This window comes from Giraffa tippelskirchi, chromosome 6 (assembly GCF_054371585.1).
Source record: "Giraffa tippelskirchi isolate mGirTip1 chromosome 6, T2T-mGirTip1v1.2.pri, whole genome shotgun sequence".
Classification (NCBI taxonomy): Eukaryota; Metazoa; Chordata; class Mammalia; order Artiodactyla; family Giraffidae; genus Giraffa; species Giraffa tippelskirchi.
In genome coordinates, this window is record NC_137280.1 from 7866703 (window position 1) to 7892430 (window position 25728).

The 25728-nt window shown below is 37.4% G+C and overlaps 1 protein-coding gene and 1 long non-coding RNA gene across 8 annotated transcripts; one reads left to right on the forward strand and one right to left on the reverse strand.

The window, feature by feature from the left end:
• Positions 1–6829: 6829 nt before the first annotated feature.
• On the reverse strand, positions 6830–9126 carry LOC145509006 (uncharacterized). Its single transcript, XR_014055778.1, has 2 exons — positions 9008–9126; positions 6830–8899 (listed from the first exon to the last, which is right to left on the reverse strand). It is a non-coding gene; the product is annotated as an uncharacterized LOC145509006 (long non-coding RNA).
• A 243-nt stretch (positions 9127–9369) lies between these two features.
• On the forward strand, positions 9370–25614 carry OTUD6B (OTU deubiquitinase 6B). 7 transcript variants are annotated; one of them, XR_014055777.1, is made up of 8 exons: positions 9370–9485; positions 10118–10269; positions 12511–12591; positions 18050–18362; positions 19578–19710; positions 19964–20025; positions 21623–21729; positions 22418–24975. XR_014055777.1 is itself a non-coding variant. In XM_081496860.1 (8 exons), the coding sequence occupies exons 1-8, from the start codon at positions 9404–9406 to the stop codon at positions 25546–25548; spliced, it is 861 nt and encodes a 286-aa protein (XP_081352986.1). In that variant the 5' UTR covers positions 9370–9403; the 3' UTR covers positions 25549–25614. The 7 variants fall into 7 exon arrangements, 6 of the variants coding, with proteins under 6 accessions (XP_081352986.1, XP_081352982.1, XP_081352983.1 ...); XM_081496860.1 differs by lacking the exon at positions 19578–19710 and adding an exon at positions 25536–25614 and having other exon boundaries at positions 22418–22468; XM_081496856.1 differs by lacking the exon at positions 19578–19710 and adding an exon at positions 25481–25612 and having other exon boundaries at positions 22418–22468.
• The last annotated feature ends 114 nt before the right edge of the window (positions 25615–25728 follow it).

Below are 25728 nucleotides of genomic sequence, written 5' to 3' on the forward strand. Positions count from 1 at the left end.
CAGCTGGTACATCTGGAAGTTTTCAGTTCACATACTGCTGAAACCTAGCTTGAAGGATTTTGAGCATAACCTTACTAGTATGTGAAATGAGTGCAATTGTTGGGTAGTTTGAACATTTTTTGGCACTGCCCTTCTTTGGGATTGGAATGAAAATTGACCTTTTCCAGGGTCCATAGGGGCTTCCCTGATAGCTCAGCTGGTAAAGAATCTGCCTGCAATGCAGGAGACCCCAGTTCGATCCCTGGGTCGGGAAGTTCCCCTGGAGAAGGGATAGGCTACCCACTGCAGTATTCTTGGGCTTCCCTGGTGGCTCAGATGGCAAGGAATCTGCCTGCAATGCGGGAGACCTGGGTTCGATCCCTGGGTTGGGAGGGCACGGCAACCCACTCCAGTATTCTTGCCTGGAGAATCCCCGTGGATGGAGGAGCCTGGCGGGCTACAGTCCAAGGGGTTGCAAGGAGTCAGATACAACTGAGAGAGTAACTAAGCACAGCACCAGAAGACGCCAGAGAGCACGTTCTCTCTCCCATTCCTGCATCTTGCCCTCCCTTCTCCTCTCCCTGAAACACACCAGGAAACAAGGAGAAGGCAGCTGCCTACAAGTCAGGGAGAGAGTGCTCACCAGAAACAGAATCTGTTGGCATCTTGACCTTGGACTTGTCAGCATCCAGAACAGTGAGAAATAAATTTATGTTGTTTTAGCTACCCAACGGAGAAGGCAATGGCACCCCACTCCAGTACTCTTGCCTGGAAAATCCCATGGATGGAGGAGCCGGGTAGGCTACAGTCCATGGGGTCGCTAAGAGTCGGACACGACTGAGCGACTTCACTTTCACTTTTCCCTTTCATGCACTGGAGAAGGAAATGGCAACCCACTCCAGTATTCTTGCCTGGAGAATCCCAGGGACAGCGGAGCCTGGTGGGCTGCCGTCTATGGGGTCGCACAGAGTCGGACACGACTGAAGCGACTTAGCAGCAGCAGCAGCAGCAGCAGCAGCAGCTACCCAATCTATGGTATTTTGTTATGGCAGCCCACATAGACTAAGAAATATCATGTTTTTTTCTTTTTATCATTATGATAGTCTTTAGGATGACTGGCTCAAAATTGCCCACTAATAAAAACTAAGGCCCAGTTTCCCTCTGCTGTGTGTAACCCTGCTGAGGTAATTTGTGACCCTTGAGTATCAATCTCATTTCATAAATAGTTGCAGTCTTGCCAACCAAACAGAAAATGGAAACTCTCAAATTTCCTGTATTTTTTTTTTTTTTTTTGGCATATAGATTCATACCATCATTTAATCCTCCTGAGAGTTCTTGGAAATTAACAGTTGGGAACAGGTATTTTAGATTTCAACTCCTCCTGTTTCGTATTGGGAATATTCTCCTGCTGTCCCAGAGAGGATAATGAAATAATGTTGTCAGTAAGCTAGACTTTTTGGCTCAGTGCCAATAGAAAAGAAGGCAGCAAAGTCTGCTGAGCAGTTCATGGTAACCATGTACAAGTCCTTCAGAACTTTTGTATTTATCCTTGAATCTGGCAGTCATCAGTGTTGTACTCTCTTCAAAAAAAAGCCAGAATTTTTAGGCTTCATTAGTAGAAATATGGCTTCCCAAACTCAAGTTGAAAAAATACTGAACAAAGCATGTTGAGTTAGTTTATAGTTATTTTTCACAGATTCTTTGTGCATTCATTTACTAAAATTAGTAACCCTGAAACCAAAACTAATGGTCCATTGATGTGCAAAACAGCAAAAAAAAAAAAAAGTCACCTGAAATGTATAATCCCTGATGAAATGGAACAAAGTAACACCCTATCTTGTCTCAGTTCTCATACTGTAAACAAGTGTCCTTTTCAGGATATAATTACTGTGATTTTTGGAATTTTGTGCTTTTGAAGAGTGACTGTGCTGTTTTAAATGGTCCCTAAGGGTAGCGTATTGTTCTTAAGTACTTCCTAGAGAAAATATGTGTTAGGTAAGACTAATTGCCTAGAGCCAGACATCCTGGAACGTGAAGTCAAGTGGGCCTTAGCAAGCATCACAATGAACAAAGCTAGTGGTGGTGATAGAATTCCAGTTGAGGTATTTCAAATCCTAAAAGATGATGCTGTGAAAGTGCTGCACTCCATATGCCAGCAAATTTGGAAAACTCAGCAGTGGCCACAGGACTGGGAAAGGTCAGTTTTCATTGCAATCCCAAAGAAAGGCAATGCCAAAGAATGCTCAAACTACCGCACAATTGCACTCATCTCACATGCTAGTAAAGTAATGCTCAAAATTCTCCAAGCCAGGCTTCAACAGTACTTGAACCGTGAACTTCCAGATGTTCAAGCTGGTTTTAGAAAAGGCAGAGGAACCAGAGATCAAATTGCCAACATCCTCTGGATCATCAAAAAAAGCAAGAGAGTTCCAGAAAAACATCTACTTCTGCTTTGTTGACTATGACAAAGACTTTGACTGTGTGGACCACAAAAAACCCTGGAAAATTCTTAAGAGATGGGAATACCAGACCACCTGACCTGCCTCTTGAGAAATCTGTATGCAGGTCAGGAAGCAACAGTTAGAACTGGACATGGAACAACAGACTGGTTCCAAATCAGGAAAGGAGTATGTCAGGGCTGTATATTGTCACCCTGCTTATTTAACTTATATGCCAGAGTACATCATGAGAAATGCTGGGCTGGAAGAAGCACAAGCTGGAATCAAGACTGCCGGGAGAAATATCAATAACCTCAGATATGCAGATGACACCACACTCATGGCACAAAGCGAACAAGCACTAAAGAGCCTCTTGACGAAAGTGAAAGAGTAGAGTGAAAACGTTGGCTTAAAACTCAACATTCAGAAAACTAAGATCATGGCATCTTGTCCCATCACTTCATGGCAAATAGATGGGGAAACAGTGGAAACAGTGGCTGACTTTTTTTGGGCTCCAAAATCACTGCAGATGCTGACTGCAGCCATGAAATTAAAAGACACTTACTCCTTGGAAGAAAAGTTATGACCAACCTAGATAGCATATTAAAAAGTAGAGACATTTCTTTGCCAACAAAAGTCCGTCTAGTCAAGGCTATGGTTTTTCCAGTAGTCATATATGGATGTGAGAGATGGGCAATGAAAGCTGAGCACTGAAGAATTGATGCTTTTGAGATGTGGTGTTGGAGAAGACTCTTGAGAGTCCCTTGGACTGCCAGGAGATCCAACCAGTCCATCCTAAAGGAGATCAGTCCTGGGTGTTCATTGGAAGGTCTGATGTTGAAGCTGAAACTCCAATACTTTGGCCACCTGATGCAAAGAGCTGACTCATTTGAAAAAACCCTGATGCTGGGAAAGATTGAAGGCAGGAAGAGAAGGGGATGACAGAGGTTGAGGTGGTTGGATGGCATCACCAACTCAATGGACGTGAGTTTGAGTAAACTCCGGGAGTTGTGATGGACAGGGAGGCCTGGCGTGCTGCAGTCCATTGGTCTGTAAAGCGTCCACAAAGAGTTGGACATGACTGAGTGACTGAAGATTAATTGAGGCCATGATTTACCATTCTATTGGCCATGGGTTCAATGTTAGTGAATCAAAAACAGACAGTAAATAAGCTATCTTAAAATAAGGTTATGCATCCCTCATTTGGTGACAATAATGTGATCAGAGGCTTGCAGGAAACTAATTCTGTATTTCTTCTAGGGACAATGATAAAGTATTCACTAATTCAGTGTTCAAGGAACTTTAGAGAACATAACTACCACCAGTAACAAAAATCAACTAGATACAGACATGTAGTAGTGAATCACAAAATTAGAATCAATAATGGAATTTGTGCTATTACAGATTTTTTTTTATAGTTTATAAGTTAAAAAATCTAAAGTGTTAGTCACACAGTCATGTCCGACTCTTTGTGATCCCATGGACTGTAGCCCACCAGACTCTTCTGTCCATGGAATTCTCCAGGCAAGAAGAGTGGAGTGGTTTGCCAATCCCTTCTCCATTGGATTTTCCTGACCCAGGGATCGAACCCTGGTCTCCCGCATTGCATGAGTCTTTAAAGATAAAGGGTCCTCCTACTCATTAGTCAATTCAAAGTGACTGTAGTGCATTATTTTTGATGTTTAATTCTGTTGAAACCATAAATTTGAATTTATTTCATTCTTCTTTAATACCTACCCATCAAATATAGGTGTGGCCCTTAAGGTTTAACCTCCTTTTTTCTTCTATTTCCTGTCATTGTTTCCAGGGTGATTTCTCATGAGTATAAATGCCACCTGCAAGTCAGAAAACTAAAACCTAAATTTCCAGTTATGACATCTCTTCTGACTCTGGACCTGAATTTCTAAATACCTGTCTGACTTATCCACAAACGTCCCTGTCACAAATCATGCTCAACACGTTACAAACAAAATTGATTTTCCCTTCCATGAGTCATTGTTTTCTGAACTTCATACCTTACCTGAAGTAATGAGCTTTATTCATTATTATATGAAGTGTTTTTCACAACAATCTTCTACGTAGGTGCTGTAGTATGGATGAAGACAGGATTGTATAGATGGTATAAATTGACCTTGAGATCAGATTTGGTTCTGATACTATGTGGTCTTAAGCCAATTACTTTTTTTAAGCCTCATTTTCATGGACAGTGGATACAACATAGGTTTTATTATTGTTCTACTTGAAAGTCTGGTAGGTACTCAAAGTGGCAGCAACAACAGCCCACGGGGACTTGCAAGAAATCTCAACTTTACCCTAAACTTAGTGAACCAATATTTGCATCTTAATATGATCTTCCCAGGAAACTGGTTTGCATATTTAAATTTGAGCATCACTGGTCTGGTTTTCCCTTGCTAATAGAAAGGTGTTATATCACCTTCAGTGGAGTAGATCATTCACGAATCAAAAAAGTCCTGTAACTTACTAAAGCTACCATTAGTTATTGCCAATGCACTTATCTACCTGTTATCAATTATATATAGCTGCTGTAAATGGATCTTTGATTTTATTCAGAAAGCTTGAAATATCTGATTTAAATCTACTTCATGGTTATTTAATTCACTAGAAAAAGGCTCATTCTTTCATTATCCTATATTTTTTAATGCATTTTTTTGGCTGTTCGGGGTCTTTGTTGCGGTGTGGAGGCTTCTCCTGTTTCAGTGCAGTGCAAACATTCTCTTGGGGCTTCTCTTGTACATGGGCTGAGTGAGCATGCATCCTCAGGAGTTGTGGCATTTGGGATCTTAGTTTCATGACCAGTGACCAAACCCACGTCCCCTGCATTGGAAGGTGGATTCTTAACCACTGGACCATAGGGAAACTGTCTTTCTACCATTTTAAATTGTACTCAACATTTAAAAATTTGGATTTGTTCAATCTGAAGTTTTCCTTGTGTTCCATCTTCACAAAGAAAAACAGAAGCCCTAGTTCTCATCTGAAATATTTAGAAAATGAGACCAAACCGTTGATTTAAAGAGGGATGCTGCAATACCTTATAGTTCAGTCACAAAATCTCTCATACAGTAACACTGCTTGAGCGGACCTGTTTCTGGATCCTAATACTATTTAACACTTATTAAACATTCATAATGTGCAATGCACTGTGTGACCTGAGAAGGCTTATAGATGCTTAATAATACATTTTATAATCTAATCTGTGCCGCTGTTACCTTGACATACCACATTTCTAACAAGCTCCAAGGCAATACTCATGCTGCTTTTCTAAGGATGATACTTTTCAATAAAGATTGTAGAGCAAGAAGTATTATACAGAAGTCTGAGAAAGGAATAACAAAACAGTGATGGGGGGGCAGCAGTTGGTAGTGAGAGATGACAATTTAGCTTCTCTCTCTTTAAAGAGTCAACTGTTAACTCCTTAGAATTATGGTAAAATTCAGTTGTGAAAAATCTGCCACTATGGTTTTTCCAGTAGTTATGTACAGAATGTGAGCATTGGACCATAAAGAAGGCTTGAGCACTGAAAAAATGGATGCTTTTGATTTGTGGAGCTGGAGAAGACGCTCATGAGTCCCTTAGACTTCAAGGAGATCAAACCCGTCTATCCTAAAGGAAATCAGTCCTGAATATTCATTGGAAGACTGATGCTGAAGCTGAAACTCCAATACTTGGCCATCTGATGTGAAGAACCAGGAAAAGACCCTGATGCTGGGAAAGACTGAAGGCAGGAGGAGAAGAGGGCTACAAAGGATGAGACGACTGGGTGGCCTCACTGACTCAAAGGACATGAGTTTGAACCAACTCCGGGAGATAGTGAAGGACAGGGAAACCTAGTGTGCTGCAGTCCATGGTGTTGTAACTGAATGACTTAGCAACTGAACGAGAAGTTAACTATGGCACTTAGAATAGTTTATATTGAAGTAACTCCACTAGTTAGAATTGGAAGGTAGCAAAATTGAGAAAGTTCCGTAACTAGGTCTTTCCTAGGTGCACGTGCCATTCTTCATCCAGTATTCTCATTCCTAGCTCCTTGCCTTTTGTACATCCATCCCATAATATACAACTCCTAATGTTCTTATTGTTGCAGTTCCTAAATTATCAGCATTTATTATAATTCATAACAGTAAAAAATTTCAAATATTTGATTTTTCAGCATTTAACTTAGTTTCTAGGCTTTTTTGCAATGTGATCATTTGTGATTTCTAGAAATATATTAAAGTTTTCTCTGCACCCTAGCATAAGATCACTTAGAAATGTTTCAGGACAATTTGAAAATAATGTAAATGCACACATACCTCTGAACTATTTACTCCTTAATTATCTGAACTTTTCATTTATTTGGTTTACTACATGGTTTATGTATTGAAGTCACAGTCCAACAGTTTTTGCAATGTGTATTTTCTTTAAAGGATTACTTTATTAATTCTAAGTACATAAAGTGTACTAATTTTAAATGTACAATTTTTAAAAACATATATACATCAGTAAAACTATCACTGAAGGTATTGAACATTTATTTTACAATGAATGCCATGTTATCTACCACATAAACCATCTTAAATGTTACAACCTATACTGTATGTTTTATGAATGTTATAGGTTGAGTTGTCTAATAAAAATATTGCTCCCTACTTGCATTTCTATGACCCATTGTTTTCATTATCTTTAAACTGTTTAACGGTTTGTTTTCTATAAATGTGAGTATCCTGGGTTATAGATCAATTTTTGACCCAATTTCAATCTTTTAAAATAGGAATATTTAACGGTTTGAGTGTGGTAACTCAGCACTACCTGTATCAACCTATTTTATGCCAATTTTAATGCTTCCTTGCTGTTTTTCACCACTTCCCCTACAATTTGAATATGTACTCTATTTCTATTTGTAACATTGTCAAATTTACCTACAATGATCTACTACATAAAGCAGTAGGTACTGAATTTCCACAGGCAAGATGTACTTTAAACGTTTCAATCCACTACCACCCCAATCAATAATTTATAAATTTTCTTTTTACACTACTAGTATTAGTATTACAGACAAATATGCTACTTTCCTCCTTCTATAATTAAAACTAGAGGAAACAAAACTGTACGACTGGTTTTCCCATTTTGTCAGGTTAACATTTGATATGCCTGTATTGTACAGGTTCTGTCCGCAGAGACGAAGTCCTTTTATTTTACATGTTTAGCTTAAGAACATGCATATCTTTACATGCTAAAAATAAAGCAGTTTTTTTGTTTACATATTGAACCTTTAGCATGTCTTTTAAGTTTATAAAGACATAAGCTGAAATTTTAGACCCAATTTACATATTTATGTTTGCATTTAGTTTTATAATTCTACATAACACTGTAACCTTAAGGCTGTTTAACTAAACCTTACCACCAATTTTTTCATACTGTTGCCTCCTTATTCTTGTTATTTTAATTCATGTTTTTTTGTTGGCTGCAGTACAACATTTAACAAAGAATTCAAGGGCAGTACTTAAAAGATATACTTTCTCAGCCTCTGCATATCTGTGAATGCTTCCAATTGCCTTGGTACAGAAATAACTTGTCAGGACATCTAACTGGTTCAAAATTATTCTCCCTTAAAACCATAGATGGGCTTCCCACGTAAACAATCCACCTGCCAATGAATGAGGCAAAACAGACACCTGTTCCATCCTAGGGTGGGGAAGATCCCCTGGAGGAGAAAATGGCACCCCACTCCACTACTTCTGCTGGGAGAATCTCACGGTCAGAGGAGCCTGACAGTCCACGGGGTCGTAAAGAGCAGGATAAGACGAAGCCTCTGAGCAAAAACTGTAGATATTGTTTTCTGGCATTTACAGTTGCAAGGAAAAAATCTGAGGTCAGGCTACCTTTCATCCCTTTATAAGCGGCTAGTCTTCTCTGGGATACTTGACTTTTTTTTCTTTACCCTTCCAATTTAAAAATACTAGAAGGATATACCTAGGTACTGCTTTCTTTCCACTAAAACTTAATGGTACCCTGAGAGCCTTTTCTATTTGCAGATCTAGTTTCTTCTTTAACTCTGAACATTTTTCTTCAGTTAGTTCCTTAATTACAGTTTCAGCTTCATTTGCTTTGTCCTCTGTTTCAGGTATTCCTATTATGCGTAGATTTTATTGCCTGGACAGGCCATGGAGGTCTCCCTTCTTCTCTTTACTTGACTCCTTTTTCTTTTCTTTTTTTTTCTGCATGCTCTGAAAATTTCTCGTTTTGCGTTCACTTCAGTAATTCGATTTTGTGCTCCATCAGACTTGAACATTTCTGTTCTCTCAATTCCCTCACACTTCTCAAGTGCTCCGACAATAGCAATTTTTATCATTAAGCATAGGTCTTTAAGCTCTGGTGCGATATACCTAATCCTTGCTATCTCTTCTGTTTCCACCGTTATATTCGTTTCGAGAGGCAGCATTTTCTCAACTAGCTCTTTTCCTTCGGAACTGCGGTATCAGGACCTTGAAAATAAGAAACAGAACTTAATTCCCTACTGTTTGACTGAATCAACACAAAGATTCCCAATGAGAATTATTCAAGGTTTTGTTGAAATGTTTTTTCTTTCTTACCTTTTGAACAGCCCTTCCGAGCAATGGGACCAAAAGGGAAAGATGTTTCGGTTAACGAACAAAACAAATGTCCAAAACGGTTCCCGCCACGTCATCCCGCCTCAAGCTACGTCATCTCTGCACGCCTCAAGTCAGGGCCAATAGACGAGCGCTCACAAGCAAACCTCAGCCGACGGAGCCACACCCACAACCGGCCGACGCGCTCCACCCCGCCTCCCCGCCCTATCACCGCGGGTCAAGAGAGTGCGCACGCGCAGCCCTTGACTTGAGATCCGGTACCGCCTTAAGGCGGGACTGGATGCCAGTCGCGGCCAATGGCGCGCGGGGTGAAGGTTGAAAGGTGGAAGGTGGCGCTAGGCCGTGGCGCTGTTCTCCTCGGCGCGTGTGCTGGGCGTCATGGAGGCTGTATTGACTGAGGAGCTTGATGAGGAGGAACAGCTGGTGAGACGGCATCGCAAAGAGAAGAAGGAGCTGCAAGGTGACGGGGGAGTGGGAACCCAGGAGTCGCCAGGACCCAGGGAAGGGAGCGTGGCGGGTCGGTTCTGGGAACGTTGAGGGACTTCTGAACCCTTGTAAGCTTCTTCGGGGTAGCCAGTGACCTACATCTCCAAGCCCCCTTAATCCCCTCGACCTTCAAAAGCTTCCTCTTTTCGGATGCGCCGCGTTCCCCCATCCTGCGAGGCCGCCGGGGTGCGGGTTTCTGAAAACCCTCGGAAGCCACCGTCTTGGACCCAGGCCCCCCTTTCCCGTTCCTGCCCTAGTTACCGACACTTGGCCCTAATGGGTGCGTTTTGAAATATCTCACCTCGATTTTAAGGACTCGGAAAGGATACTTGAAAGATTTAAACATTTAAGTCTCTCCCCCCTCCTCTTTTCCTCATCCCACACCAAACTCTCTGTTATGTTAGTTTTTTTTGTTTTTTTTTTGAGAAAGGGTCTCAGCTTCATCTGGACTCTTCTTTGTAGCTGTCTGTTTTGTGATTTCTCTGTTTGCTTTTATAATTACTTTTTTCCTATACCCTTTTCTTCTTACCATCTCCTTATTGCTATTATTTCTTATTTCCTCTTAATCCCTGGGTTTTTGACGTAATGATTTTGGTGGCTTTTCAGCCAAAATACAGAGTATGAAGAATGCTGTTCCCAGGAATGACAAAAAGAGGAGGAAGCAACTTACAGAAGATGTTGCTAAGTTAGAAGCAGAAATGGAACAGAAGCATAGAGAGGAGCTGGATCAGTTGAAGCTGACTTCTAAAGAGAGTAAAGTATGTGAAAGTAATGTTTCTCCTTGTCTACAACATCGGAAACCAGTTGTCCACTTCTGTTACACAATTAACTAGATAAAATTGTAAAAGCGGAGGGAAAGAAGGCACTTGGTCATGCTCAGGCATCACCTTTCATTGTTATTTTTCTGATCAGATTGACATGGTAGTGTGTTTTTTAAGGAAGGTCCGCAAAGAAAGTCTACTGCCCCAAAGGTGAACAAATTGATAAAATGGACTAGAGGAAGCTTTGCCAAAAGAAAGTGGAAGACCAGTCTCCTAGTGTCAGAATTGCTATTAAGTAGGGTAATAAAACCTGGGCAAATTTACTTAATCTTCTCGAGCATCAATTTCTTCACATATATGATACAAATACTACTGCTGTTTAAGCACAGATATTTCTAAGAAATAGAATAAATGTGAAATCATTTTTTAAGTTATGAAAGTGCTCTATGAGCAAGCTGTAATACATAGAAATTTACTGATGTTTCTTGGGTAAATAGGAGCATGTTAACTGTCATCGGTTTAGCTACTATGTATTTCATCATTATAGCTGCACACGATGTATTGTATGCCACATACTTTGTTTAACATATTGCATTCATTTTCTCAAATAATTCTCACAATAACACACTAGTCAGTGTTACCTCTGAAGTAAGTGTAGATAATCCCATTTTTAAAGTGGGAAACGGATTCAGAGAGATTAAAAACTTCGTTTTAAGTTTCTAACAACTGTTGAGTACCAAAGGGGGAATTCACAATTAGAGCTGTCTTACTCCAGAAGGTGAATACTGAATTCTGTTATAATTTTAATCTAGAGTGATAGTTTATTTCATGGGTTTTAGATGTCAAAGATCATAGACTCCCTCACCTCACTCTCATTTTTGATAGTTGAAAAGTTCTAATGTCTATGCAAGATTTTATCTACCATAAATTTTATTTGGTTTACTTTTGGTCTGCTGTTGACAGGGAAAATGGCTTGTTTATACTAATTTACAAGTATCAAACAGTTTTATTTTCTTGAAGTTTTCTTGCCATTCATCAAGATCTTGGCCTTCCTTGCCTTTAACACACTTTATTGAAATCCAAGTAACAAGGCATGCTTCCAGGTGTTTGTATTGTTAGAGTCATGGCATTCCTAATTATCTCCCTATCTTTTCTGTTAGTGAGATAGTTTAGTCTCTCAGGCCCTTCAGTTGTAAGATTTCTTTCCTAGGTTTCCAAGGTAAAAAATGTTTGATTGTTAAGCTACATATTGTCCAATTGTTAAAATACAAACTCCCCTCATACTTTGAACTATTACCTTTTTTTTTATTTTAACTGAAACTTGTTTTCTTCCAGAATGTCACCTGAATTCTTTTGTCATTTCTTTCTCTTTTTTTCCCCAGTTGTTCCTTTGTATCTTGCCTGTTGTCAGTATGGCAGTTTGTAAATTTTAGCACATTCCTCTGAAAAACTATAAGAATCCTATTTCACTAAAGTTGATAACCACTCTTTGAAGTCTTAACCTTATTTTGACATTTTGATCATTTGGGCCAAAGCCTTAGAGACTGCTGACTCGTGTTATTAGAGGCTTTGATATGTTTCATTGTATGTGTCACTTAAAAACTACCTTAATACATAGTTGTGGTAATAAAATACTAGCTGTTTATCCAGATGGTAGATAAGTCTAACATCTTTTTTCTTTAGCAAACATATAACAGTCATTTGATTATTAAGACTGGTTGTAATGTCTTAATGATAACTATAAATTAACAAATTTCTGCTCGGGTCAAGAAGCAGTGCTCATCAGGTTCTGGCTGATTATGATGGAGGAAGGCCTCTGCCCCCACTTTTGAGGTTATGAAAGTAGTATAAACTGAGCCAACACAGGACCTTATATATTCTATAAAGTAAAACATTTAGAGATGGGAAGGGTGGCACGCTGAATGAATTGGCACGTGTAGGGAGTATTTAGATGAATGGAGAAGGCATTCTGAGAAGGAAGGAAACCATGCAGAAATGAGCATTGTCTTTGTAGAGCTATAAGGAAAGTTCTTGGGAACTTGATAAATTCTCCCTAAAATATAGAGAAAGTAGATACAACCATATCATTTAGTATTGTATCTAGTGCTGTTATTCAGATTTGAATTGTGGAATAACATGCAATATGTGACTTGCAATAATAATTTAATAATCTAATACTTTGAATAATAACTTAAAGGTATTTTTCCTTAACTTGGTAATGTTTTTTGTTTCCTTTAGATAGATTCTGTTGCTGTTACTATTTCAAACTTGGTACTTGAGAATCAGCCACTTCGGATATCAAAAGCACAAAAGAGACGGGTATGAAAGTCGCCTAGTATTTCTTAGTGCTGTGTGCGTAATACTATCTTAGGTGTTGTATTGGAGGGGAATAGAAAAAAAAAAAAAGGGAGTTCCTTGCCAAAGGACCTGAACTAACATTTATTAGGCTTTAGATTATATGAAATCTCATTTAGTCTTGACAGTAATCCTGTGAAGTGGGATTTCTTATCCTCATTTTATAGATAAGAAAATAGGCATATGTCCAATCTGCAGTTCTCATAGGAGGGTGGATCTAGGAGGGGGGGTGTGCAAAGGATATTTTTTACAAATATATTATTCCAGACTTAATTTAGAATCCGAAGAGTCTGAGCCCAGGTGATTCTGATGTACAACTTTGGTTAAAAACTATGGTATTAAGTGATAAAAGAAGAATTTGAACCTAGAAGTTAAGCAAGATATATAGGTACATAAAATTAACAGGATTATGTAGTTATATATGTGTGTGTGTGTGTGTGTGTGTGTCTATATATATATATATAGGTTAGTTGTGATGAAAATTTAGAGAAGGAAAAATTCATTGTGCTAAGTGTTAAATAGTTGGTATTTTAAGGAAATATAGTTATTTAGTTAGGCTATTTGGAGTAAGTGAGACAGCTTGCACAAAAACAAATGTGAGAATGAAATTTTGCATCATCAAAAAGCTATAAGGAAAAAAAAAAGCTATAAGGAAACTTATTGGACGTAATAAGTTTATGATATCAAAATTATGGGAATGCGGTTAGATAGGAAAGGGCTTTTCACTTTGAAAAAGAACAAGAAGTTTAAATCCAGTCTTTTTATTCTCAAATATTGTTTTATTAACACAATGTTTTCTAGGATTTAAATGCTTATTTTTAAACTAGCTTGTATCTTATAATTTAGTAGTAAATATGATTTAGTATGTACATTTAATAAAGCATGGAATTGGTGTCAGGTGGAGATTTTAATCCCACTGTGGTGGCTTTGGAGAAGATTCTTAACCTTTTTAAGCCTTAGTTTCACATGTATGAAATGATAGTGGAAGTGTTAGTTGCTCAGCCGTGTCTTACCCCTTGGACTCTTTGCAACCCCTTGGACTGTAGCCCACCAGACTTCTCTGTCCATGGAATTCTAAAGGCAAGAATACCAGAGTGGGTTGACATTTCCTTCTCCAGGGGATCTTCCTGACCCAGGGATCGAACCCAGGTCTACAGCATTGCAGGCAGATTCTTTACCACCTGAGCCACCAAGGAAGCCCATGTATAGGATAGGGGAAAATAATACCTACTTCACAGAGTTATTGTGAATGTTAAATAATTTACTGTTTCCAAAGCCCTAACACAAGGCCTGAAGAACTGCTGGGTCAACAAATGATACTATTGTTCACTGTGTTTAACTATTGCATAGTACACCGCTTAAGAAATTCAACCTAAGACAATTTGTTTGAAAGTTGCTTAAGTTGCAAATTGTCAAGCATTTCTTATACTAATGTAAAATTTTATTCTTGAGTAATTATAACTGTGAGCTTAATAGATTCATGAAATTTAGGTTTTATGGTGTCTTAGAGGTTATCTAGTTCACCAGCTTTCTACTTAATGATATGTGTTCTTTCTGTTATAGTCTTAAAATTGTCATCTATTTTCTATAGGTCAGAAGTAAAGGGCAGAAATTTTGCATAACAAAGTATTTGTTGGAATTGACGCTGCTTAGTGTATAGTAGGTATATAGTATACACCTTAGAGTGTGTGTGCTCAGTCATCGTTGTGTCCAACTTTTTGCAACACCACGGACTGTAGTCCACCAGGCTCCTCTGGGATTTCCCAGGCAAGAATACTGGAATGGGTTGCCATTTCCTTCTCCAGGGGATCTTCCTGATCCAGGTACTGAACTGGTGTTTCTTGAGTCTGCTGCACTGGCAGGTAGATTCTTTACCACTAGTGTCACCTGGGAAGCCCGTATCTTAGAGTGAAGTTGCTCAGTCATGTCTGACTCTTTGCAATCCCATGGACTGTAGCCTGCAAGGCTCCTCTGTCCATGGGATTTTCCAGGCAAAAACACTAGAGTGGATTGCCATTTCCTTTTCCAAGGGATCTTCCCCACCCAGGTATCGAACTCAGGTCTCCTGCGTTGCAGACAGGCGCTTTACTGTCTGAGCCACCAACGAAGCCCCTGTATCTTAGAGTAGCTCCTATTTAATTCTAGAAAATGACACAGCTCCTTTATGTCTATCAAAACTTGTTCACTCTGCCTTGTCCCTAGGAAACAAAACAAACTTACCTTTCTCAAACATTTTGTTACTTTTCTCATAAAATATTGCATAGCTGAAATGCATACTTTTCCCAGCTATACTGTCAAAAAATGTATATTTTTATACTCAGCAGATTGGCAGCACTTCTCTGCCAAGTCAACACTTGGCAGAGAAAACACCCTCATAAGTAATACACAAAGTTTCTTATTGCTTTGTTATGTTAATGGGATTTTGGAACAGAAAACACTGAGCTTATAATGGGACCTGGAAACAAGGGTGGATAGTTGGGTATTAGACTTACCTTGAACCACTTCCCACCACACCCCCCACTCCTGCCCACCCAGAGGCACCAAGGAATGAAAAGTCAGTTAACTAATGATGTTTATCTTTGGGAGAGATAACGACTCTCTGGTAGAAAAACATGACAAAACTTTATGAAGATCTATTACTGGAATATTTTAGAGCAAATCCCATATTTTTAATGTAGAAAAGCATAGGGAATATTTTATTTATTTCAGAGAGCTTCAGTGAAAACTCACTGGTATGGTAGAAACAGCCTGAAGTAGAACTTAGAAGAACCGGGTTCCAAAAACTTGAAATTTGAGAGCTGAATGAGATCTCCATCAGTTTCTTTATTATAAATGAGAAAGCTGAGGCCCCAGTTGTCTCAGTGGCATGCTAAAAGTTTACAACTCCTGCACTAGTTCCCAGCTCTTAAGATTTATCTTCAGACTTGTTTTTTTGCTGTTGCTATACCAAAATGACTCTAGTTTTACTGACAGTGTATTTTTGAGTTATTGTGCTATTGTGCTATTTTCATCTTACATACATTTTCATTCGAGTTTATTGATGCCATTCTATCTCCAGGACTAGGGTTGTAAAATGGAAATTGCTCATGCCATTGGAAAACTGCCTGGCTGGGAAAACAATCTGATGTGTTTTCTACCTAGTGTCCTGGAAAGGAATTGCAATTGCTTTGTGATATTGAAGCAGAGCAGGAGGGGAAAAAAATGAAATTCTTGGATGAGTATTTTAGAGGCTTAAATTAAGGTTTTACAGATAGTGTAAAGTTCCAGGTTTCCAGTAGTTCTTGACATCATTAACTCCAGCTCCAACTGCTCCAACTTTGATTCTGATTCAGGGGCCTGGACAGAAGGAGCTCTCTGTGTTGTCCTTGGTCCCTGCTCTGCTTCTAACCAACTGTATGGCCTTTGGAAATCATTCTTTGTGCTGTTTCCTCAGAAGAGGAAAATGAGGGGTTTTGGATTCGATGATATTCAAGGTGCTTATTCTTCCTCTCTCCTCTGAAAAATGTTTTCTGTAGTCTTTTAAAAAGTAATAGTGCCGTCTTGTGTTTTAAGGTTTTATGCCACTGTGATCCACAGTTGTAGATATGCAGTGAAATAAATTGTATCATGTTACTTTTGGCATGGTTTGAGTTGGAAAGAAAAAACTTAAATAGGTTAATGTTTTATTAAGATAATACTGCTTTTGATTCAGGTAACTTAGAAAGCACTAGCTTTATCTGGCATGGCACATCACAAGCACATAGTAGAAGCAGGTGGCATTAAGTGAAATTGAAATTTGCCTTTCCATTCATATTTTCTACCCTTAAGGAAAGGTCAGAGCTGGGGATATAAAAATTTTTACCTGTATCTTCTTTTTCTTGGTTTATCCAAATCCTTCACTGTAGTTTGCTACTGGTACATCAAGATTTATAGAATGTAGTTTAACTTTTTATTCTCTTAAATTGAAAATACTTGCTCTCAGCATACAAGTAAAACATACCGTGGACAGCTAGAGAGATGTTTACATACACAGGCAGGCACACGTGCTACTTGCTCAGTCGTGTCTGACACTTTGTGACCCATGGACTGTAACCCACCAGGCCCCTCTGTCTGTGGAATTTTCCAGGCAAGGGTACTGGAGTGGGTTGCCATTTCCTCTTCCAGGGGATCTTCCTGACCCAGGGATAGAACCCCATCTCCTGCATTGACATTTACCATTGAGCTCCTTGGGAAGATACCATGGCATGCAAAAGATACCATGGAGGTTTAGAAACATGTTCGCACACACATGTAGGCTCACACACAAAACTTATTTTGTAATCCTACCATCCAGAGAAAAGCACTATTTTATGTATATCCTTCTAGTGCTTTTTAAACTGTGTATGGATTGACTTGCATATTAACTATGTTCCATCTTTTTTGCCTCCCACCTCATCTCTTGACACTTTTCTCTGGCATTCTAGCTGTATGAACTGTGTTCAGCCATGAATGAAACATATAGTGCTTTCTGTCTTTTGATCCTCGTTATTCCAAGTGTCAAGAATTTTCTCTTGTTTCGTAGCCTTCCCACTCTACTTCCTATCCATCCTTCATGTCATAAATCTCTCATTACCTTCTCTCCATCCCATCTTTGCATATGTTGGCATGGGAAGATTTCTTAGGAAATTTGAATAGAAGGAAGGCAAGCTGAAAAATGTATGATAGCACTTTTGTTAAAATACTATTTTCTATAAATTTTCTGTGAGTACGTCTGTATTTATTAAAATGCATAGGAAAAAAATCTAGAGGGATACATATCAGATCTCTAGAGCAGGCACTGAGAGATTGGCAGTGGTCCTTAAGGGGGACTTTAGATTATCTGTGATAGTCTTTTTTAATAGAGAAGAATGTTTTTATCTTACTTAAGCTAAATGTGTGTGTGTTTGTATGTGTACATTTTTTTTTTTTTAATGCCAGATAAATAGAGCTCCTATACCCTTCTAAAGACCTAAGCAAATTAATGCCTTGCTCATTAACTGGTGATTTAGCACATTAAGACCTCACTGGTGGAGTAATAAGTTATAACGCTTGGACTTAAGTATGATAATGATGTTACTTTAAGGCCTAGCACAACTCAATCTACCATAGTACGTTGAAATCAGTAAGTCAAGTTTTTAGAAACTTGGTGTGTAGTTTTCAAATAGACTTCACAGAAAAATTTGAGAGCTTTCTTTTGTTCCAAGACAGAGCTAGGTGCTGGGTACACACAGATGAGAAATACTGTTTGCCTTTAAAAGAGTTCACAGTATAGAAAATTCTACAGGTGGTGAGATCGTCTGTCTGATAGTGCTTGTGGGAGAAGGGAGAAAAATGTTTTTGAGAATCTTATATTTCTGTCCCCATGATAAATGTAAGCAAGTCCTAATTATTAGGAATTAACTTTCCTACATTACCCTTTGCATAGGACAAAAAGGCTGCATTGGAGAAGGAGCGGGAAGAAAGGATAGCCGAAGCTGAAATTGAAAACTTAAGTGGAGCTCGACATATAGAAAGTGAAAAACTTGCTCAAATATTGGCAGCTAGACAGTTGGAAATTAAGCAGATTCCATCTGATGGCCACTGTATGTATAGAGCCATTGAAGATCAGCTGAAAGAGCAGAACGGCGTTCTGACTGTGGCTGCCTTAAGATGTCAGACTGCTAACTATATGCAAAGTCACGTGGAAGACTTTCTGCCATTTTTAACAAATCCTAATACAGGAGAAATGTATACTCCAGGTAATTTATGTTTTGCTGCTATGTCTTGTTGCTGTTGTAGCTGTGATGGTTATTAAGTAAAGCGCTTTCTGGAACTGAGAATAAAAAAAAAAAAAGAAAGCCTGAATAGTCCTATGGGAGGGGGAAAAGTCTCAACATTTAGGCAAAATTATTTTCTATGACTTTAGTAGATGATAGCACATTTTGGTTTATCAAGATCTTTTTAAGTACTTAACTATTTTGTAGTTGAAAATATTAATCTTAAAGATAAAAATAGGAATAGGGTTCATATTACTAGTTTAAAAAGTGTGTTAATAAGTTCATATTTCGCAAAGTTAAGCTTTGCCTAGTCTCTGCGACTATCGGGCCTGAAAACGATCAGTAGAGAATGGTTAGGAAAACTAATTCCTCCTTTTATTCTGTACTTTGGAAGATTTACTTTTACTCTGAATAAGCCATAATATTCAGGCAAAATTTGACTTTGCAAAACCTGCCTTATTACTCTCTATACTATCTTTGATAGTTGGGAAGGTAAAAAAAAAAAGCACAACTAGCAAATAAAGGAAGAAACAAGTAAAAATCTGAAAAAGTTCCTGAAAGTGAAAGGAGAGTAAGGGAGAAAGTTAGTCCTTGAGATAAGGCAGCAGATGTGGCAGTATCCGCTGAGAGTAACTCATATGGTCAGGGTGGATTGAAGAGGGGAAGGTTAAGGTTGTCTTGTTTAATGAAGTCCCCAGCTGTGCTAGTTGTAGGGCGGGGGAGAGGAGATGATACCTCAGCTTGGTGAATCAGAGAAAAAGACAAAAGATGCAATTATCCTCAATCCTTTAGTCGGTGTTGATTGAAGGCCGCAGTGTGCTGATGCACCGCTCGCAACACTGGGATATGAGACAGTGAATACGACAGGCACAAGGGATGTATTTTCTCCTAGATGCCCATAATCTTTTTTCCTTCCTCTAAACAGGAAGGGTGTTAGTGTTTTTTCTGACTTTAACTTTCTGTATAACAGCAGTGTGTGTATGCTCAAGATATGCCATTATAAACTCTGCAGTTAGGTCTTTTATCTTCTCTCAAGACTGATAAAGGAAGACCTTTCTTTGGCTAGAACTGATACAAATAAAGTAAACATTTCCAAAATATGTGGAGGCACTATTTGATGTCAATGTCTTCAGATAGTCACTGGGAAAGGAGTTGCAACTCATTTGTACTTGAATTCTCTTCTCACGTTTCTTACAGGGTTTTATAGTGAAGCCCGTTTTATAGAGGATGCGTCTTTTAATCTTTCAGCATATTCTTTCAGATGCAGATTTGGATTTTACAGTGTGAATATGGTGGCAATTTTGGGGTCAGTACTTGGATCAAGAGAGAGGTAGGCTTATAATGTAGATTGAGATTGCTAGACCTCAGGTTGAGGGAGAGAAGCAGAGATGAATTGCTTTGCTCTTGGATGGAAAGTTGGAGTGAGTTAAGTTTGGATTTGGGAAGTGTATTAAATTCTGGAGAATATAGGTGGAGAAGGAGGAAGTTCATAACTTGGGCAGTTTCATCAGGCCCTGTGGGAGTTATGAAAGGGATCTAATATGAGTTCTAAAAAGTGCTATATTCTGATCTGTTTCCTACAGAAGAGTTTGGAAAGTACTGTGATGATATTGTAAACACAGCTGCATGGGGAGGTCAACTTGAGGTAAGTTTGTTATTATTCATAGTAGAATTGTTTAATTATTTTTAAATCCCTTCTGTAGGTTTCAGACATATTTTTCAGATGATCCAAATTTTTCTTTGACAATTCCTTTTCTTTATATATTTGCTATTTCTCTACTGATAAAACATTGATACAGGGAGTTAATATTCTTAGGCCTTCAGTTTAATTATGTACCTTTGGGAACTGAAGCACTGTTTAATTTTAAATAGCCCAGTGTTTGATCTGTGAGTTGGTGAAGCTACTGTTGTGTCGGCATGTTTCCATTTGTGATCTTGCTTCCTGGCAATATATGTGAGTTTATGGACTTATGAAAGTGAAGATTTTTCTCAAATACAGTAAAATTTTACCCAGGTGGCTCACCTGATGAAAATCACATTGGAAAACTTCAGGAATAGAAAACAATATTTTTATGTGAGATTACAGGTCAAATCCTACCATAACACACCTGTTACAGTTGTGTCTTGAGTTCCTAGTTGATACTGACTGATTTGAAAGCAGTAATTTAATGCATTAAAATTTACTTGCAAGAAAATACATTTAGTCATTTGTAGGGAGTTAATCATGGTTTTTTTTAAGCTCTAATTATTTATCTTACTGTTATCTTTGTTTCATTAAAGAAAAATAGAACGCCTGAGTGTCCAGGTGGCGATGAGGTTGCCTGGAGCATTAGAAGTCAGGGAGTAACAGGGAGAGTCGGGGCTGGGTGCTGGCTCCTTCTGCTTCTCAGTTTTCTGACTTTGGGGGAATCAGCCAACCTCCTGAGCTCCAGTTTCCTGATTATTGAATGAGGATAATAAAACCCCATGTGTACGTGATAGGCCATTTGTATATATTAAATAAGGCAAAGGCTATATGCAGTGAAGTTTCCAGCTAAAGTGCTACATGGATGAATCTAGCAGTATTATTAATATTGCTGTGTAATGATGATTAGCCATCTCAAATAGTTTGTGACTCTGAGTATTTCACTTCAAGAATTAAGTTTGAAGATACGACATGATTGCTTCATCAGAGTGTTTTTCTTAGCAGTGCTATATTTGTACCTCTTCTCAGCCACCAGAGGGAACTTGTTTTATATGCCTTAATGTTTTATATGCCTCTCCTGGGTCTTTGAAACTTGAGACGGTTAGCTTTGTGACTACATTAAGAATACTTAAAAATGCTTGAACTTTTTAATAAGAATCTCAAATCAGTGTGAGTTTTAGAGACATGTTATTTTTTTTAAGTTGAGAAAAACCTTTAAACATCTTTTGAAGGACGTTTTCTCTTAAATCATTTGTGAATTCATTTGAAATAAGAGTTGCTGTTCTCACAATGGAGTAAATTTAAATTATTAAAGAGAAATTCTGTGTACGATTTCTGAAGACTTAGATGGGATGCTAGGATTTCCAGAGCTTGTTTTGCACCCTCCATTCCATGCCCTTTTATGGAGCTTGGTGTGTATTAAGGAATGGAAGTAGATCCCTGCTCTGACTGGTTGCCCTGTTCATGCATCAACTCAGTAGTCTATGATTTGAATAAGATTTATCTCTATTTCTCTTATAAATATATATATATATAGTTTCCATTTTGTCTTTTATAGCTAAGAGCCCTATCTCACATTTTACGGACACCAATAGAGATAATACAGGCAGATTCTCCTCCTATAGTAGTTGGTGAAGAATATCCAGAAGATCCATTAATACTTGTGTAAGTACTTAGAAATTCCTACTGTTAATATTTTTCATAATTAAGACAAAAGGGATTATGAAAAATTTTAGGTTATGTATGTTGATTAATCAAAACAAGTCTATTTTCAGCAGCATTAATTATGCTTATTTCATGTTAAAGGCAATTACAGAATTAGAAAGCATTGTCAAAATACATGGTTTAGATAATTGCTTAAACCTTTTGGGATTTATTCTTACGTATGAGTTAAGAATAAAGTCATTTCTAAAGGTTACAAAATTTTAGGATTATTTTTCATGTTTTTCTGGTTTGACATTAATAATGCTAAAAGTTTCAACAAGTGTAAAAGCTGAAATACATTCACGTTGCCTTATTGTTTATTCCGTAGAGATTTTTTTCTTCATATTGTAAAAGTGTTTTACATACTTGAGAGTTCTCTGAAACACAGCATGGAGAATTTGCCATCTCAGTCTTTTTTTTCACTCTAATGATTGTGTTTTACCAGACAAACTCAGCAAAGTTATTGAACCTGATTTTACTCACTGGTGATGCTTTTTAAATGGTGTTACAGTTTTAAGTAATGAAGTCTATTGAATGATACCCCTGTGAAGTGATTAATTCAGAGTACTTGGTTTTAAATACATGAAACATTTATATACAGTGAAATACTTTTGTCTAAATTACTTATTTCTCCTTTTTTTCATTTCAGTTATATGAGACATGCATATGGCTTAGGAGAACACTACAATTCTGTTACACGGTTGGTGAACACAGCTACTGAAAATTGCAGCTAGTCTATAAAATGTTGCTATTATGTCAGTGTGCTGATCTGAGTATTAATACCAAGTATTGGATTATTCTCAGTGTTTCTGAAAAAACACAACTACCTTAAATCAGTTTTATGGCAAAGCTACTAATAGGTTTTAAAAAAATGTGTCCGAGAGAAACTTTAACCAGTGTCCCTTTAATGGTGTTTTAAAAACACTTGTAAGTTCTTTGTGGAGAATATAATTTATAGACCAAGATGATACCCCGATTGTTGATATTTTTATTAAATATAAAATTCTGAACATTCTATTCTGTGTTGATATTGTTAAAAAATATTTTTTTCTCCTTATTACTGAAAGCTTTCAGTAACCATATCAATGTAATTTTTTGTGAAGAAGTGAAATGACTCAGTCTCTTTGACATTGCAATAATGTGGTGGTGGTAGCAAATTTAATTAATGTTTATAAATAATTTGATTGCAGTAACATTGCTGTTGATGGGATTAATGCTGTGACTTTTTTAAAAATTTATTTTTAATTGGAGGATAATTGCTTTACAATGTTGTGTTGATTTCTGCCATGTAACAACATGAATCAGCCATAAGTATACGTATATCCCTTCCCTCTGGAACCTCCCTCCTATCCCTCCCCATCCCACCCCTTTAGGTTGATGCTGTGACATTTTTGTATAACCCCATCAAAGTGCAGCTAAGAAGGTTGCTTTAATAAAAATAAAAATAAGTCTTTTATTTGTATATAACTTTAAATGATGCAGCACATTATTGCTTTTCTAATTCATTGATTATTCCTTGTTATTTCTCAACTTCAGAATGGTTGTGACATCATTTCTTGATTATCTTAACTGTAAATTTTTATATTCTTTGTTGTACTTTCTCCATCACTACTCAGCTGCTTTGCTTTCCTTGCACCCTTTTCCACTGAGAAATAATTATTAGCTTCTGTTATTCTTTAACTTGTGCAAATTGAAGGAGTAGCAATGTAAAAGGGTCCAAGGCCAAATTTACTTCAAATTCTTCTTCTTTTCCAATTTGTCTTATAAGGTCTCTCTTTTTGCTTCATTCTCTAGGATTAGGGAAAGCCTTTGTTACTTATTATTTTATTAGCCCTATTAATTCATCTTTCCTCAAATATTTGAAAATATTTGTTTCAAACATCTGGGAATTTTTATGTTATATATATATGGATAAAGCTGAAAGCCAATGTTGAGTCAAGACTGTATAATAAAATCAGTACAGTACTTTTCAGTTGAGTGATTTGTCAAATCAGATTTTAGGTTATTTATAAAAATATTTTAAGAAGGATAGTACACCCATATGTACAAATGTGTGTGGTAATTTGTTATGTAAGGGGTTTTATGATAATGAGACCTTTTTGGTTTGATCTGTTTTTCTCAGATGAGTAACTAGTAACATTTTACATCAAGTGTATCTAAAGTTTGAATTTTTTCTCCATGAATGCAACTAATTTTTCTCAGTAAATACTGGGTTTTATGAGCTTCCCCAGTGGCTCAGTAGTAAAGAATCCAGCAATGCAGGAGATATGGAGACCTGTGTTTGATCCCTGGGTCGGGAAGATCCCCTGTAATGGGAAATGTCAACCCACTCCAGTAATCTTGCCTGGAAAATTCCATGGACAGAGGAGCTTGGTGGGCTGTGGTGTCACAGAGTTGGACATGACCGAATAACTAAATAACAACAACTGGGTTTTATAACATAAAAAACAGGGTATCAGTATTATGTATTCAGCAGGCGACAGTGTGGGGAACTATTGTGGTCATCTTGAGCAGATACGTACTGCATGAAGGTATTAACACTTGCAAAAATTAAGAACCATTCTGCCTGCTAAGCAAAATATATTCTGACGGCCGCTTGTTTTGTAATGCTGGATCTGGAATTTTTTGCAAGGGGTGGGGCGATGGGTAATCTATTACTTTAAAATTAAAAGAGAAGCATTAAACAATAAAATAAGATACAGTGAAATCTAGTTACTGTAAATTCCCACTATATTTAAAGTATTGTAAAATAACTTATTGGTAGCTATTTTTTTCTAGCAGGGTGAATAGAATTTTCTTGATTATAGGTATATTTTTTTATTTTTAAATGGCCAATATGGTTACGGACAGGATTTGTATGTTTCAGCTTCTGTTCTTTCATAAAAGTTGAGATAAAAGTTATTTTAGCTATAAGCTAAAATAAAGTCTGAAAAATGGCACATGTTAAGTTAAAAGCAGCATATACTAGTTTAGTTTGCTCTATGATGCTGATCTCTTAGGGAAATCTAATAAGCTTTCTTTTGTCCTGACTTAGAAAAGTATATGTCAGAGTTCTGAAATATGTCTAATTTACTTCAGTGAATTTTATCTGCTTAAGTATGTTTATAACATATAAAGCAAATAAGGATGTGTAACTAACGAACAGTACAATTTTGTTCATATTATCTAATGTTTGCTAAAAGAAAAAATAAAAGATGAATTAAATCAGCATTGTTCAAATTGTTATTCTTTAATACTTTTAGAATATAGTAGAGAAAACTTTTTTAGAATTTTATTTAGTTTTTATTTTGTCCTCATGTATAATTGAAAATAATAGAGATTCTAATATTTATATATTATTTTGTTATTTTAAAATAATGAAGGGCAAATTAGAAGACTATCTAAAGTTCCTGGATGTTAAAGAAAAATAAATACACATGAGTAAGAAAATGAAGCAGTAAGAAGGAAATCTGCAAGTTACTGCTGGCACATACTTGTTACTACATTGTCTTGGTAGAAGTTGTTAGGAACTAGCTGAAGCAATAGGTCAGGGTTTTTTTTTTAAATTTCATTTGTAATTTCATACTGTTTTTACTTTTACTGAACGAATGAGCTTTTTCTTCCTGTCTTGTGTATTTACATACGTTGATTTTTCTAAGTCTTATTTGAAATATATCTTTCTCCATCTTGTGGAAAAGTAGAACTCACAGGGTTTCTAATTCTTTTTTTAAAGTGAGTTTCAGAAGCAGCAGTTCTTCATATTATCCCACCTTGTTCCCTCCTAGAAGGCCTTTGGATTAACACTTGAAGTTGGGTCCAACCTGCCTCACCTAGTTGATTGTCCTCCTGGTCTCAGCTCAGACTGAGGTAAGCTCCCCAGGCTTCTCCCAGCTGGGCTAGGTTAGGCACCCCGGTTCATACATGTTACTTTCTAGTAACTATACACTTAAAATAGTTATTTACATTTAGTTGTTTATTATT